The sequence below is a fragment of the Aphanomyces invadans genome, assembly GCF_000520115.1.
Source record: "Aphanomyces invadans strain NJM9701 unplaced genomic scaffold supercont1.1, whole genome shotgun sequence".
Classification (NCBI taxonomy): domain Eukaryota; phylum Oomycota; class Saprolegniomycetes; order Saprolegniales; family Verrucalvaceae; genus Aphanomyces; species Aphanomyces invadans.
The window spans coordinates 1,525,439-1,538,146 of NW_008580146.1; the positions used below are offsets into that span (position 1 = coordinate 1,525,439).

General features: G+C 54.5%; 8 protein-coding genes across 8 annotated transcripts; 6 read left to right on the plus strand and 2 right to left on the minus strand.

Annotated features, from left to right (window-relative positions):
* Nucleotides 1-38: 38 nt before the first annotated feature.
* H310_00451 (peptidyl-prolyl cis-trans isomerase-like 1) lies at nt 39-832 on the minus strand. Its single transcript, XM_008863254.1, has 6 exons — nt 771-832; nt 610-723; nt 485-546; nt 373-436; nt 169-323; nt 39-114 (listed from the first exon to the last, which is right to left on the minus strand). Exons 1-6 carry the CDS (start codon nt 801-803, stop codon nt 72-74), a joined length of 471 nt encoding a protein of 156 aa, XP_008861476.1. The 5' UTR covers nt 804-832; the 3' UTR covers nt 39-71.
* Nucleotides 833-1,008: 176 nt separating this feature from the next.
* On the plus strand, nt 1,009-1,586 carry H310_00452 (hypothetical protein). Its single transcript, XM_008863255.1, has one exon. It carries the CDS (start codon nt 1,025-1,027, stop codon nt 1,532-1,534), a length of 510 nt encoding a protein of 169 aa, XP_008861477.1. The 5' UTR covers nt 1,009-1,024; the 3' UTR covers nt 1,535-1,586.
* A 112-nt stretch (nt 1,587-1,698) lies between these two features.
* On the plus strand, nt 1,699-2,466 carry H310_00453 (hypothetical protein; the record flags this gene model as incomplete). The annotated part of the gene is made up of 3 exons (XM_008863256.1): nt 1,699-1,941; nt 2,007-2,038; nt 2,133-2,466. 3 exons carry the CDS (start codon nt 1,699-1,701, stop codon nt 2,464-2,466), a joined length of 609 nt encoding a protein of 202 aa, XP_008861478.1.
* Nucleotides 2,467-2,776: 310 nt separating this feature from the next.
* Nucleotides 2,777-4,125, minus strand: H310_00454 (hypothetical protein). The gene is made up of 6 exons (XM_008863257.1): nt 4,029-4,125; nt 3,875-3,968; nt 3,502-3,813; nt 3,389-3,450; nt 3,224-3,338; nt 2,777-3,172 (listed from the first exon to the last, which is right to left on the minus strand). Exons 1-6 carry the CDS (start codon nt 4,074-4,076, stop codon nt 2,847-2,849), a joined length of 957 nt encoding a protein of 318 aa, XP_008861479.1. The 5' UTR covers nt 4,077-4,125; the 3' UTR covers nt 2,777-2,846.
* Nucleotides 4,126-4,240: 115 nt separating this feature from the next.
* H310_00455 (hypothetical protein) lies at nt 4,241-7,341 on the plus strand. Its single transcript, XM_008863258.1, has 9 exons — nt 4,241-4,703; nt 4,749-4,877; nt 4,923-5,240; nt 5,328-5,465; nt 5,523-6,413; nt 6,460-6,793; nt 6,855-7,003; nt 7,051-7,100; nt 7,145-7,341. The coding sequence occupies exons 1-9, from the start codon at nt 4,293-4,295 to the stop codon at nt 7,212-7,214; spliced, it is 2,490 nt and encodes an 829-aa protein (XP_008861480.1). The 5' UTR covers nt 4,241-4,292; the 3' UTR covers nt 7,215-7,341.
* Nucleotides 7,342-7,449: 108 nt separating this feature from the next.
* On the plus strand, nt 7,450-8,466 carry H310_00456 (hypothetical protein; the record flags this gene model as incomplete). Its single annotated transcript, XM_008863259.1, has 1 exon — nt 7,450-8,466. The coding sequence occupies one exon, from the start codon at nt 7,450-7,452 to the stop codon at nt 8,464-8,466; it is 1,017 nt and encodes a 338-aa protein (XP_008861481.1).
* Nucleotides 8,467-8,685: 219 nt separating this feature from the next.
* On the plus strand, nt 8,686-9,399 carry H310_00457 (hypothetical protein; the record flags this gene model as incomplete). The annotated part of the gene is made up of 2 exons (XM_008863260.1): nt 8,686-8,956; nt 9,071-9,399. The coding sequence occupies 2 exons, from the start codon at nt 8,686-8,688 to the stop codon at nt 9,397-9,399; spliced, it is 600 nt and encodes a 199-aa protein (XP_008861482.1).
* A 933-nt stretch (nt 9,400-10,332) lies between these two features.
* On the plus strand, nt 10,333-12,348 carry H310_00458 (hypothetical protein). Its single transcript, XM_008863261.1, has one exon. The coding sequence runs from the start codon at nt 10,384-10,386 to the stop codon at nt 12,313-12,315; it is 1,932 nt and encodes a 643-aa protein (XP_008861483.1). The 5' UTR covers nt 10,333-10,383; the 3' UTR covers nt 12,316-12,348.
* The last annotated feature ends 360 nt before the right edge of the window (nt 12,349-12,708 follow it).

Below are 12,708 nucleotides of genomic sequence, written 5' to 3' on the forward strand. Positions count from 1 at the left end.
AGCGTTGTAACCGACGGGGCGTTTCAAAACAGCGAAGGGTTTTGAAAAAAAAGTTTTGTTGTTGTGTGCATTTATCTGGGCAATGCTCGGAGAATGCGAATGTCGTCGTGTGGCCTATGTGGAGAACATGGCATGAGAACAGGGATGCGACGAAGTGAAGGACTCAACTTGTCGTTGGCCCCCGTCTGAACGAGCCCAATACGCTTGACGACGCCCATGCCTTCCGAAATCCGACCAAAGATTGAATGCTTTCCGTCCAACCATGGAGTAGGTGCTAACGTGATGAAAAACTGACTACCGTTTGTGTTCGGGCCGGCATTTGCCTATGGTGTACATTTCAGAAGAGTCGATAGGATTCACGAGTAGACTCACCATGGACAGTACCCCCGCACCCGTGTGCTTGAGCTGCGGAGTAATTTCGTCTTCGAATTTTCCCCTATGTATAGGCATGCAGTGGTGATGCGAGATCAATTAATCGACCAACCCATAGATGGACTCGCCACCACGTCCCGTGCCTGTTGGGTCACCACCTTGGATCATGAAATCCTATATGGCGCACGAATCAATGCGTGATACATGTTGCAAAGATCGCGTGATTGCGGGTCCTACCTTGATAATGCGGTGGAAAATGGTATTGTCGTAGTACCCACGGCGAGCCAATTCGATGATGTTCTTGCATGTACGGGGAGCATGCTGCATATACAGCTCCATCGTAAACGTTCCCTAGCGCTCCATTATGGATTCCGGGGACTTCATCTTGCTTCACATACCATGGACGTCTCAAAGTCAACGTAGCACGCCATGGCGAAAGAGGCTGCGCGTGTGGTTCCTTGGATTTGAACAATGGGATTTTTCATGAAATAACCAATCACTACGCGTAATAATCATTATTTTGACAAATGAAGTCATTGAATTCAATAATTTAAATGCATTGGTGTCGTGCAGACAAACTCGAAATTAAATGGGCTCCTTCTCCTTGCCACTGATTGGCTCCATTTGTGTTTGACCGTGCGTTTCATAGGAGATGGCGTCGGCGGAGGCAGACTCCCCACGACGTAACACAAAGTCGCGGCGGTCGCGATCACGAAGTCCAAGCACACGGCGGGATCGAAGCAGAAGTCGAAGTAGGGAAAACGCTAGAAGAAGAAACCGATCGGCATCGCGGTCATCGTCGTTTGATCGAAAGAAGAAGAAGAAGGAGAAAAAACACAAAAAGGTCAAACGTCGACAAACCAGCGACAACGCAGATGTATCCCAGGAGGAAAGTGCCTCGACAGATGCCCTCAATGCGACTCCTTCGACGTTGGCCGTGAAAACGGACCGCAAGAGAGACTTCTTTGCTCAGCTGAAGGAGCAAGAAGCGTCGAAAGGTACAATTGGAACAATTCACTCGTCAGGACGCAAGCAAGAAAGCGCCACAGTGCTCACGGACAATTGGGAATGCGTCAAAGCTGGTTGCGGAAATAGTAACATGAAGCGAGCGACGTCGTGCCTCAAGTGTGGCGCAATGCGCCGCATTTCCCAGTGGCGCTAGCTCTTGCAAGAAAAATCTGATTACCCTCGCAATTTAAATATATGATTTTTTTTTATTTCACCTCGGATATATTCGATAGGATTTTAATTTATTCCATCTATACTGATGTGAAGGTTTGAAACGAAACACCAGGGAGAAAATTTGAAATATTTAAAACAACATCGATGGCAACCATCGACCCACCATCTCCGATCGCTGCCGCCACGGTCGGCAAGGACGAGAGCGCCGCGCCAATTGCAGCGTCTGTTCGCAAAGTTGGTCGCCCAAAGTCCCTCATTCATGCGGAATTCGAATGGTCTCCAAAGTTCGGGGAGCTCAAGTGCGACCAGGCCAAGTGCAAGCACTGCGGTTGGAGGGGTGCATACTCCAAGCAAAACATGGATCGCCACTGGAAAAACTGCCTACAGGTACAAGCGCCATCGCAGCCCGTCTGAATCGTTCAATCGAGGTCATGACGTTGAGCTTTACATAGAGACCTCGTGACGACATTGCGGTGGAGGCGAGGTACATTTGAAATGCATTTGAAATATCAATGGTTTTAAATTTTGGCCCGAGACACGCGATGAGGGTGCATTTCTCATCTTGTGATCATGCTTAGACGCCGCTTCCTCAGCACCGTGCCAAAGCGACTGACGTCGACGGAACGCTCGTTGGGTCTAGCGAAAATCCCTGACTGGAAGGTCGTTGAAGGCCGTGATGCTATCTACCGCCGCTTCGACTTCAAGGACTTCAATGAAGCATGGGGCTTCATGTCCCGCGCGGCTCTTGTGGCCGAACAAACGAACCACCATCCCGAGTGGTTCAACGTGTACAACCGAGTCGACGTCACGTTGAGCACCCATGATTGCAATGGGCTGTCCCAAAACGACATCAACTTTGCCACCAAGTTGGACGAGTTTGCCATCGGTCTCAAGTCGCAGCACGATATATAGCTGAAATCGTTGGCTCAACGCTAACGTATACAAACCGATCTAGTCGCGTCATGTCTTCTTATCACTCAACTTCCGAACAACGCTGCATGATCAGTGCTGCCCGCTGCCTTGGAGCAGGTGCACGGATGTCGTAAGCGATAGCGCGACCTCCTTCACGTCACGCCACATTACACAGTTCGCTGACAATTTTGCTTCAGAGGCTATATCATCAACGTTCGCCTTTCACGCGGTTGCCACTTTCATGAAGGCAATTATGGCATGCCTAGCCACATCCTCTACCTAGTTTCAGAGCTTCTTGACCATTCTCGTTGACATTGTACCAAACGATGCGTATGTAAGAGGAAAATCAATTTCGACTGATTACGAACTGTGCCGGAGTTTCATCGAAAGTTGGAGTTGCCGCCAGCCGCGCTTCCGCGACTGCCGCTGCCGCCGTGCTTGATGCTCGCCTTTCGCATCGTGGCCTTCGAAATGATCGACTCGGCAACGCTCTGATGCGACGCAATCGACGACACGTCTGAGTCCCCATCTGGTTTCTTCCGCATCGACCCCGCGACGCTCTTTACTGACGACGAAGTCAGTGCCGTTCCCGACTTGTACAAGTCCCGCGATGGTTTCTTCGCCGTATCTCGACCTGTGGACTTTGGTCGGGGCGGGAGTGTGCCCTCAACATGCTCCGGAAACAGTGCCGCGTACTCGCAGAGCCCTGGAATGTAACAAATGAGCTAATTGTCCATGTGGTAGTCCAAGATCGAACCGCCAGTGAGGACATATATGTTGTCAAAGCCCTTTTGACCAAGCAAGTTGGCTGACTGAATCGAGAGCTTTTCGTCCATGCAGTAGAGCACAATGAGTTTGCTTTCTTGGTTTTTCTAACGAGGGAGCGTAAATGGACCGATGTAGCGAAGTCTCCGGGGCGTACGAATTGATGCATCTCGGGGAGAAACTGGTCGCGGCAGAGGAACGCCGTCGGGAACGATTTGGCTGCAACGAGAGCCATGAGCATCAAGCTTAGATATTGCATGACGTGCGTACATCGGTGGATTCGATTCTGTGCAAAGTCTTCCCGTGGGCGTGTGTCGAGAATTAAGTACGGAACATCGTAATTCTCGCCTTCCTCGGCGTCGTAGCTGACGATACGAGGCCCGGCATGCTCTTGGTTGTCATCCGACACTTGCCGCTCCATGACATACTCGCCGTCGGCATTCTTGACCATTCGAGCGACCAGTTCTGGTGCCGCTGCGTCGCCCTTTCCAGTGTCTTCGTACTCGGAGAATAGTTCAGCTAGGCATCGAGGCGTCACGCGGCGAAAGGTTTCGTCGCGGCGTTTGAGGAACTCCTTGCTCGCTACTCACAACAAAATGCGCAACATGACTGTATGTTCTGCTGGTGGAACTCCATGACGTACAAATGAGGCGCACTTTGTTGACGGTGCTGCCCGTGTCGAGCCTGCTTTGCGTGTCCTTGTACTTTGGGTTCTGCGGCAGCCGTTTCTCCATGATCTACACAGACAGCTATGACTTCTGTCCCGCCCATTGCGCCGTAGCATTTTAGCGTCTTACAGTCATCGCGGCCTTCGGCTTGTTGTGCGTGCCCGCCTTCAAGCTCATGTCGTCGTGTGTTCGGAAGGATCCAAGAATGCGACTTGTCCAAAGCTTCAAATTGCCCATATGCGGACTCAAATACTGGCCAATCCGAAACTTCGATTTGGGATAGGTATCATTTGATTGGATTATATTCTTAGAACGGATACTCCGCTTTTTATCCGGAATTGCGGCAGGAAGCGCCAACTTGTCCGCGCGTAGTGATCGCGAAGCAGCCGCAGCATGACGAGCCTTCTGAAGAGCATCCCGAAGGGCGATGTGCAGAAAATATGCAGCGGCCAATCAGTCGTGGACCTTGCCACGGCAGTCAAGGAGCTCGTGGAGAATGCGCTGGATGCTGGCGCGACCACGGTTGAAGTCAAACTCAAGGAGTTTGGCCAAGTGGGGTTTGAAGTGAGCGACAACGGACAAGGCATCCCCGAGGCAGATCACGCAGCAATTGCGCTCAAGCACTACACGTCCAAAATTCGAGCGTTCGAAGATCTGGAGAGAGTCGCGTCGTTTGGATTCCGCGGCGAAGCGCTGAGTTCAATCTGCCAACTCTCCGGAAGCTTCAGTGTGCTTACACGCACAGCGGATGACAGCATTGGTACATTGCTGCAATATGATCAAAACGGCGCGTTGGTGTCGTCGGTAGGTTCCATACCTTCCTCCACATCTCAATTGATTTCGGTGTAGTCGAAAAAGGCTCGTGGAATTGGCACGACCATCTTCGTCGACGACCTCTTCCGTCCCTTGCCTGTCCGGTACAAGGATTTCTCGAAGAACATCAAAAAGCACTATGGAAAGACTCTTCGCATCTTGCAAGTAGGATCATCTCGACTCCATCAACTTCGTCATTGACTGCGTCAGGGGTATGCCGTGATCAGCTCCAACGTCAAGTTGTCCTGCATCAATATTGCGGGCAAAAGTAACGCACGGCAGCAAGTTCTGTCGACGGAAGTGAACCCCACCATCGCCAACAACATTGCCAACGTGTTTGGGAGCAAGTTTCTCAAGACGTTGTTGGCCGTGGACATTTCGTTGCCGTATTGGCCTGATGCCTCCGGCAGTACCAATTCATCCTATAAAATCTCTGGGTTTGTGTCGAAAGTAGGAGCTGGCGTTGGCCGGAGTGACAACGATCGCCAGTTCTTCTTCGTGAATGGTCGCCCAGTCGACTTTGCCAACGTACGTTGACCATTTATCTGCACTACGTCGAAATATGGACGAAACGAATCGTAAAGACAGTGTGGCGTGATGTCGTGATGGGTATAGGCAACCAAAGCAGTGAACGAAATCTGGCGCCAGTACGAGATGAAGCAAAAGCCCGCTTGCATGCTCAATTTTGTCCTGCCGCCCGACGCTGTAGACGTCAACGTGACCCCCGACAAGCGAGAAACATTTCTCAAACATGTACTCGCCTCATCTGCTTTTCCTTCATGGAATCGCGCCGGATGATCCAATATGTAGGAGGCACACATTGTGGAATCCCTGAAAAGTGGCCTCACGGACATGTACGAGCCATCGCGTGGCACGTTTCAAGTGCAGAGTCTCCTGCCCGTGGCCACCAGCCAACAACAACTTCCTGCGATACACAAAAAAAGCGCTCTTCAAGTATCGGTTCCAACTCCACCCGGTGTCTTTTCTGTTCCGTCCAACACGAATAATAAACGCCAGCGAGACGCGGAAGAAAGCAATGATGTGGCAAGGTCGGACGTCGGGCAGGACTCCATGCCCGCCGACGACGAATCAATACGTCGTAAACGACCTCGGCATATTGACGTCCAGCCGCCATCTGAGACACCAGTTCAACGCGACGCTGATACAAATGACGATGATACAACAGGCACTGGGGGTGGCTGGAATGTGACTCGTTCAAACACCAGCCCATCAATCCCTGCCGGGGACACTACTTCCTCGTTTCTTCACCCCAGTGCACTCCCCATGGCGCACTTCCATCGTAGTCTTGACGACGACCCATCGACAACGTCTTCGTATGAGTCGAATTGCGTACCAGCGTCGCCCAGTTCAACGGCGGCGTCATGTGCAGCCACACCATTATCCAAACACCAGCCACTGGACGATACGTTGAACACGCCAGCTGCAGCAACTGCATCATCGTTCTCAAATATGTCGGCCAAGAAGGACACGCCCAAGAAACATCAGCGCATGCTCTACTCCATCTCGAAAGCCACCATGGATGAACTCATTGCCCAACGGAAATTGTTCGCGCAGCACACGAAACAACAGTCCCAGGAACATCGTCGACTTTCCCTTCCCCTCGCTTGCACCGTCGCTAACGACCACGGAGACGACGACCTTGTCGAAGCCGCAGTCTCGCTGCAGCGTGTCCTGTCGAAGGTACTCGTGCAATTGTGACGGATCGACGGTGTTGACCCACGGGTAGGCGGACTTTCGCCGAATGGAAGTGGTCGGACAGTTCAATTTGGGGTTTATCATTGCCCGCCTCGATCGCGATTTGTTTATTATTGACCAGCACGCCAGCGACGAAAAGTTTCGGTATGAAATGCTCCAGCAGACGACCGTGATTCACCAGCAACCTCTCGTGCGCCCCATGCCGTTGGATCTCACCGCGGTCGAAGAAATGACGATTCTGGACCATTTGCCGCTCTTCAAGAAGCAAGGGTTCCACTTTCAAGTCGATCCGTCGGCCGCCGCGACGCAGAAGCTCAAGTTGATATCAGTCCCTTTCAGCAAGCATACTCAGTGGGGCGTCGATGGTACACGACGATTCGTTGTTTGGCACATTGGTTCACCGCACTCCTGGTTGAATTCGCTTAGATGTCCGCGAGTTAGTGTCGCTGGTCCTTGAATCTCCACACGCAGCGTCGACGATCCGACTGCCCAAAACACTTGCCATGTTTGCATCGCGGGCATGCCGCAGCGCCGTCATGATCGGGACGGCGTTGAAACGAGACGAAATGCAAAAGGTGCGCAATCCCAGTTTGCGACGACGCCTGTATCCATATTCCGGTAGATTCTTCTGCAACTGGCAGAACTCGAGCAGCCGTGGAACTGCCCCCATGGGTACAGCCCCTTCGCCCTCCTTGTAGCGTCTCAGCTTGTTGTAGGCGTCCGACCATGCGCCACCTAGTCGACTTGTCATGCACATTGCAGTCGCAAAAAGGGCCGACGGCATGAGCATGCAGTTGTGTACTATTTTATGCTTCAAGACCCGTTGTCTCACCATTCTGTTATCGCGTATTGTTGTCGTCAGCGAACTGCAACGGCATTTGGAACACCATTGACACTTTTGCGATTGGTACGGATGCTGCATCTTTTGCACGTCGTTAGCCGCCGACTTGACGCAGTTTTAATGCCCCGTTCCGTTGGTGCGAGATGGGGGAGACCATCGCGACCAACCACCATGAGGGCGATGGCAAACAGCGCAGCAACGTTGTGTGCACGATACTGTACCACAAAGCTGTCGTTGGCAGCGCAAGTACAACACGAAGAGAGCTCGTCGGTGGAGGCGGCGCATGCACGGAACGAAAAGGGACATCGGGCGCGGCACGAGCGGTTCTGGGATCACTTGCTGCAGTGGCAAGAGGCTGCTAGAAATTCCACCGACAGTCGCGCGCACATCGACCTGGACACGCAGGATTTGGAACGGTCCTTTGGACCGGCGTTTGCTCAGTTGTACATGGCGATTGTGGCCCACCAGCCGTGGATGCAGTGGGCGTCATCCTTTATACCATTTTTGCCCTCGACGAGTGCCGACCGCAAGCATTTCAACGTCCGACTGCAGCGTTTCTTCGACATTCACGGGCGGGCCATGTGGGAGCAGTACTTTTGGACCGGCAGTGGGGTGAAGCCTTGCGTCGGGCCAAGCCAGCGCTTCGTCTACGCCCGTGCAGAGATGGGATTACTTATCTACGACCTGTACCAACTCGAAGGCGTGGCCGCACTTGTGTTTTTGGACGGGTATCCGCATCCGTCCTGGCCGTCGCTACTGCTGCGTCCTGTGCACTTGAAACGAATGGAGAACGCACGATTGTATGTCGAAGAGCAGCATACGAAGCGATGGCCGGACTACACCAAGTACCAACGAGTTGGCCACTACAAAATCCCACACGACACGACGGCGCCATGGCCAGCGCCGTGCGCATCGTTTATTCAATGGGCAGCGGGCCGGAGCAAGGGATCGTGTGCAGCTGACGCGTGGCTCGAAACGGGAGCAACGCCCGAGTGGTTTGCCAGCGTGTTGAACGAAATGAAGGCGACTGCTGCAGAACGCTGCGTTCAACAAGGGCGTCACAACGATGCGACGTGCCCATACATTTGCGTCATGGTGGCGGACCATATTCCACCGCATTGGAAGGTGCCCGACGTCCTTCCATCCAAGTGGGTGTGGGATGCGACGTCGCGGTCGGTCGTCGAGTGCTGTGACTAGTGTGGCTGCGTGGTGTGCGTCTTGTCTGTAATGAAAATGCAAGTTTTGCATCGACAGGAGGAACCCGTTGGGGGACTCGTCCCAAGTGCAGATTCCAACACTGCCCCGTCGAAGACACAATTGAAATTCCATGGTGGCGAGGGCTCTTCGCGTCCATCGTCTTCGTGTGGCTGGTTCAACGCACCGTCGTTGGCTCGTCACTTCGGTCGGTCGGATGCAATGCCACCGGCAGCGCGAGAAGCAATCGATGATTTCGTCGCCTTCGTGACGAAGCGCGTGGAGATGCGGCACTCGGAAGGCTTGGCGCTCTTGGTCAAAGCGTATGCGGCGGGGGAGGCAACCGCTTTGTGCAATGACTTGGTCGACGAGTTCGTGAACGAGGCGTCGAATGTGGTCATCTATGCCAAGAACCGCCCTTCAACGAGCCCCGCTCCCTTTCCCAGCTCGAGTCCGCCAAAGAAGTGCCCCCACTGTGATGCCACCCCCGCCAGTACTGCGCACCTGGGCTGTCCTTGAAACAGCCAACGAACTCGATCAGTTGGCCATCACCCTCAAGGGAATGCGCCAGAGGTTTTGCGAAAAATGGATTGCTGTCATCGAGAAGGCCCCACGGCCGACGTCGTTCGTGCCGTTCTTGCCACAACGACTCCCGATCGTGTTGACTTCAACGAAAACTTGCATGGCTTCTTACGCGACCACGGCCAAGCAATGTGGGAGCGGTACTTTAGCTTGCCAGATCGAGAATCGCCCAGATCGACGGCACGCCTTCGAGCTGCAATCCAAGCGTTTGGGCTCTTGGTGCACGAACTGTACGTGCTCGAAGGAGTGGATGGGTTTCGGTTCCTCGCCCACTACCCCCATCCTTCGTGGCCGATCCTGTCGGAGCATTCGCTTCTGCCGTACAATTTTCAAGGGAAGAATTTCCTCCGGTAAGTTGAAGCCGAGCACATGAAGCGGTGGCCGTCCTGCGCCGCGTACTGGAAACACACCAAGTCGTCGCATCGTCCCTAACAACCCTTGACGACCTACCACCTGGGCGGCTACGTTCTCCACGAACGCGTGCATTACGTTCCGGACGACGTTCATGGAGGCAAACCCGCGCTTCTTTGCCGACTTGAAAGCAACCGTGGAAGTCGAGCCATTCGATGCAGACAAGTCGCCGTACGTTTCCATCACATCGGCACCGTTCCCATCGACGTGGACGTTTCCAAACGGCCCCCTGACGACGCTGCGGTGGACGTCGGACGACTAGAAGACCGACACCTCGCGTGGCTCTGTACATTAGCAGATCCTACCGGCTTGCATGCGTCGTAAAACTCTAGCAGATTCCTACGCTCGACATGCTCGGATGTACAAAGGCCGGCGAGTCGTCATGACAAGGTTTAAGCGAGACATGCACGATTCCGCAAGGGGTGCTTCACCGAGGGACCGTGGTTGCGCCACTTGGCACAACGACAGGCACACACGGCCGCCCGTGGATGTGGTTCGTTCGCAGAGTGCGATGTGACGTCACGTACGGCCAGCAACGCGGCTTCCACAAGTCGTAGATTTTGCACGAACCATCAAAGTTCGTTCCAACAATGACACAATGGATGACGCTTGGCCGAACGAGTCGTGCGCTAGACTGACTGCCCTCACAGGTGGAAGGGAAAGCTACCGTTCGAGGACCCCCGCGGCACTCGACGGCCACCGCTGTTACGTTCCTTCAACATGACGTCGCCCGTGCAGAGAAAATTCACTGGGTTCGGTCAAATTATTCAGTTACGTGCAACGACAGACACAATGCCGTTGGTGAAATGTATTGATTAAAACCCGTTTGTGAGCGAAATGTCTCGCTAATTTGCCCTTCCCACTTGATCTCCAACCCGACGACACCATGCCGCCACGTGCGCCGGCACGTTCACTCATGATCTTAGCATGACGTCGAGCTGGTCATATCTCTTTTGTCCGTGCTTCACCAAGATGTCCACTGCCGCCGCATCGACCAAGAAGCCAACGTCGTTGTCCAAGTCGTCGTCTGGGAAGTCCGCTATCGTCGACACACACAAAGTCACCAAGCCGTCGCTCGTGTCGACTGAGTCGCTCGCAAATGCGATTGCCCGGTGCAAGGAAGAAGTGGCGGCAATCGTGGCCGAGTGCCGCGCCAACAACCGCGTGTTCCGCGACATCGACTTTGACTTGTCCAACAACGAGTCGGATTGCCTCGAGTCTCTGGTCGAGTCGTGGGACGACGCGCCGTCCCCGGGCGGCGCCCTCCGCGTGCGCCAGATCTTCAAGAACCCCATCTTCTGCGACGAAGGGTTCGACGCGGCCGACATCAACCAAGGCACGACAGGCAATTGCTGGTTCCTCGCTGCGCTTGCGTCCGTGTGCGGCGTGCCGCGCATCATCGAAAACATTTGCGTCGCCCGCGACGAACGCGTTGGTGTGTACGGGTTCATCTTTTTCAAGGACGGTGACTGGGAGCACGTGATCGTGGACGACCAGCTCTTCGTGACGACGACGGACTTTGACCATGCGTTCGAAACGATGATCGTCAAGGACAAAAAGACGTTCAAGGACACGTTCCGGTCCGATTCGCAAGCGCTCTTCTTCGGCAAGTCGAGCTCGGCGCGCGAGACGTGGCTCCCGCTGCTTGAGAAGGCGTACACGAAGCTGCACGGCGACTACAAGTCGGTGGAAGGCGGGCACACTGGCGAAGGCATCGAAGACCTCACGGGTGGCGTCACCACCTCGATCTCGATCACCGACATCCTCGATTACGACCGGTTCTGGTACGACGAGCTGAGCCGCACGAACGTGGACTCGCTCTTCTCTGCGTCGATCTTCAAAAAGCACTCGGGCATGGAGTCGCAGTCGTCGAACGGCCTCGTCCACACGCACGCGTACTCGGTGCTCAAGGCGGTCGAAGTGAAGAACGTCAAGTTCCTCTTGATCCGCAACCCGTGGGGCGAACACGAGTGGAACGGACGGTGGTCGGACGGGTCGAAAGAGTGGACGCCGGAATGGATGGCGGCGCTGGATCACCGGTTTGGGGACGACGGGTCGTTCTGGATGCAGTACGAGGACTTTGTCGAGGAATTCACAACCATCGAGCGCACGCGGCTCTACGATAACAAGTGGTTTGTGAACCAGGAGTGGATGGAGTACCGCACGAGCTGGCCCGCCGAATGGAGCAACGCGCTGTTTCAGTTTGACCTGACGACAGACAGCCCGGCCAACATCGTCCTGGCCAAGGCGGACGACCGCTACTTCCAAGGGCTTCAAGGTCCGTTTTTCTTTGGTCTGCGCATGGCCATTTACCGACGCGCGGACGACGGCAACCGCGTGTTTGTCGGCCATTTCGTCCAGCGATCGTGGGGCCGCAGCATCAGCCTCGAGTTTGCCTCGCTCAAGAAGGGCCACTACGATGTCGACGTCATGGTGGTACGCACCCCCAATGGCGTCGACCCGGCGGTGTCCGTGATCGAGACCACGGGCGCCACCAACCCGGACAAGCTCCTCCACATCTGCAAGCAGTTTAACGCGAGCCGCGCCAAGGCGGTGAACGTGGATCCGTCGTTTGACATTTTGGACACTGCTCGGGAAACACAGCTGACCGCGTACGAGTCGGGCGTCGTCGCCAAGCAAAAGGCGCTGAACCGCCAGATGGCGGCAATGCAACAGGAAGAAGCGGACGAAGATGCCCCGGAAGACGAACCTGCCGCCGAAGACGAACAAGTCGAGCAAGTTGTCGAGGAGGAGGACGAGGAGGCGAAAGAGGACAAGTTGACCGGGGCCGTCGTCATCGGCGTGCGCATTTATACTAAGGACGCCGACGCAATCGTCAGCGCCAACTTGACTCAATAATTGTGGTGCACACGAATACATGTTGATTGCCTCTCGTGTTGTCTCGAGGAAAAGGACCGAGAGGGATCGGAGCTGGCCAAGCAGAGCAGCAACTACAAGTGAATCGATCAGTCACTCGGGCTCGCTCGTGCCACCGATGCCGCCGCATCACAGGTGCAGAGTTTTACCATTGTTTTATGCGTTTTGATATCGCGCCTGCTCTGCCAACACGGCGTTTTGCCGGATCATGGTATCCAGCTCAAGCATCGCCTGCATGAGGTGAATTGCTCTCCGCCCAGAACGTAATGCAATGCGGCCATGGACATGCCTCGTCATGCGATCATCTCTGTGCTGCACGATGCATGCAGCGAACTTCGAGGCAGTGCCGCCATTGCCGTCGTTGCTGGCCAACTT

What these genes read in the sequence shown, in the direction of transcription:
- H310_00451 (XM_008863254.1), bottom strand. Translation starts at nt 803, where the DNA reads ATGGCGTGCTACGTTGACTTTGAGACGTCCATG. An exon ending in GGTGGCGAGTCCATCTATGG is followed by an intron (nt 437 to 484) that starts GTTGGTCGATTA and finishes GCCTATACATAG; the next exon opens with GGGAAAATTCGAAGACGAAA. An exon ending in GTGCGGGGGTACTGTCCATG is followed by an intron (nt 324 to 372) that starts GTGAGTCTACTC and finishes TGTACACCATAG; the next exon opens with GCAAATGCCGGCCCGAACAC.
- H310_00452 (XM_008863255.1), top strand. Translation starts at nt 1,025, where the DNA reads ATGGCGTCGGCGGAGGCAGACTCCCCACGACGTAACACAAAGTCGCGG.
- H310_00454 (XM_008863257.1), bottom strand. Translation starts at nt 4,076, where the DNA reads ATGAGCTTGAAGGCGGGCACGCACAACAAGCCGAAGGCCGCGATGACT. An exon ending in ACAGAATCGAATCCACCGAT is followed by an intron (nt 3,451 to 3,501) that starts GTACGCACGTCA and finishes CTCTCGTTGCAG; the next exon opens with CCAAATCGTTCCCGACGGCG. An exon ending in CATATATGTCCTCACTGGCG is followed by an intron (nt 3,173 to 3,223) that starts GTTCGATCTTGG and finishes GTTACATTCCAG; the next exon opens with GGCTCTGCGAGTACGCGGCA.
- H310_00455 (XM_008863258.1), top strand. Translation starts at nt 4,293, where the DNA reads ATGACGAGCCTTCTGAAGAGCATCCCGAAGGGCGATGTGCAGAAAATA. An exon ending in AGACTCTTCGCATCTTGCAA is followed by an intron (nt 4,878 to 4,922) that starts GTAGGATCATCT and finishes TGACTGCGTCAG; the next exon opens with GGGTATGCCGTGATCAGCTC. An exon ending in CCGTGGAACTGCCCCCATGG is followed by an intron (nt 7,101 to 7,144) that starts GTACAGCCCCTT and finishes AGCTTGTTGTAG; the next exon opens with GCGTCCGACCATGCGCCACC.
- H310_00458 (XM_008863261.1), top strand. Translation starts at nt 10,384, where the DNA reads ATGACGTCGAGCTGGTCATATCTCTTTTGTCCGTGCTTCACCAAGATG.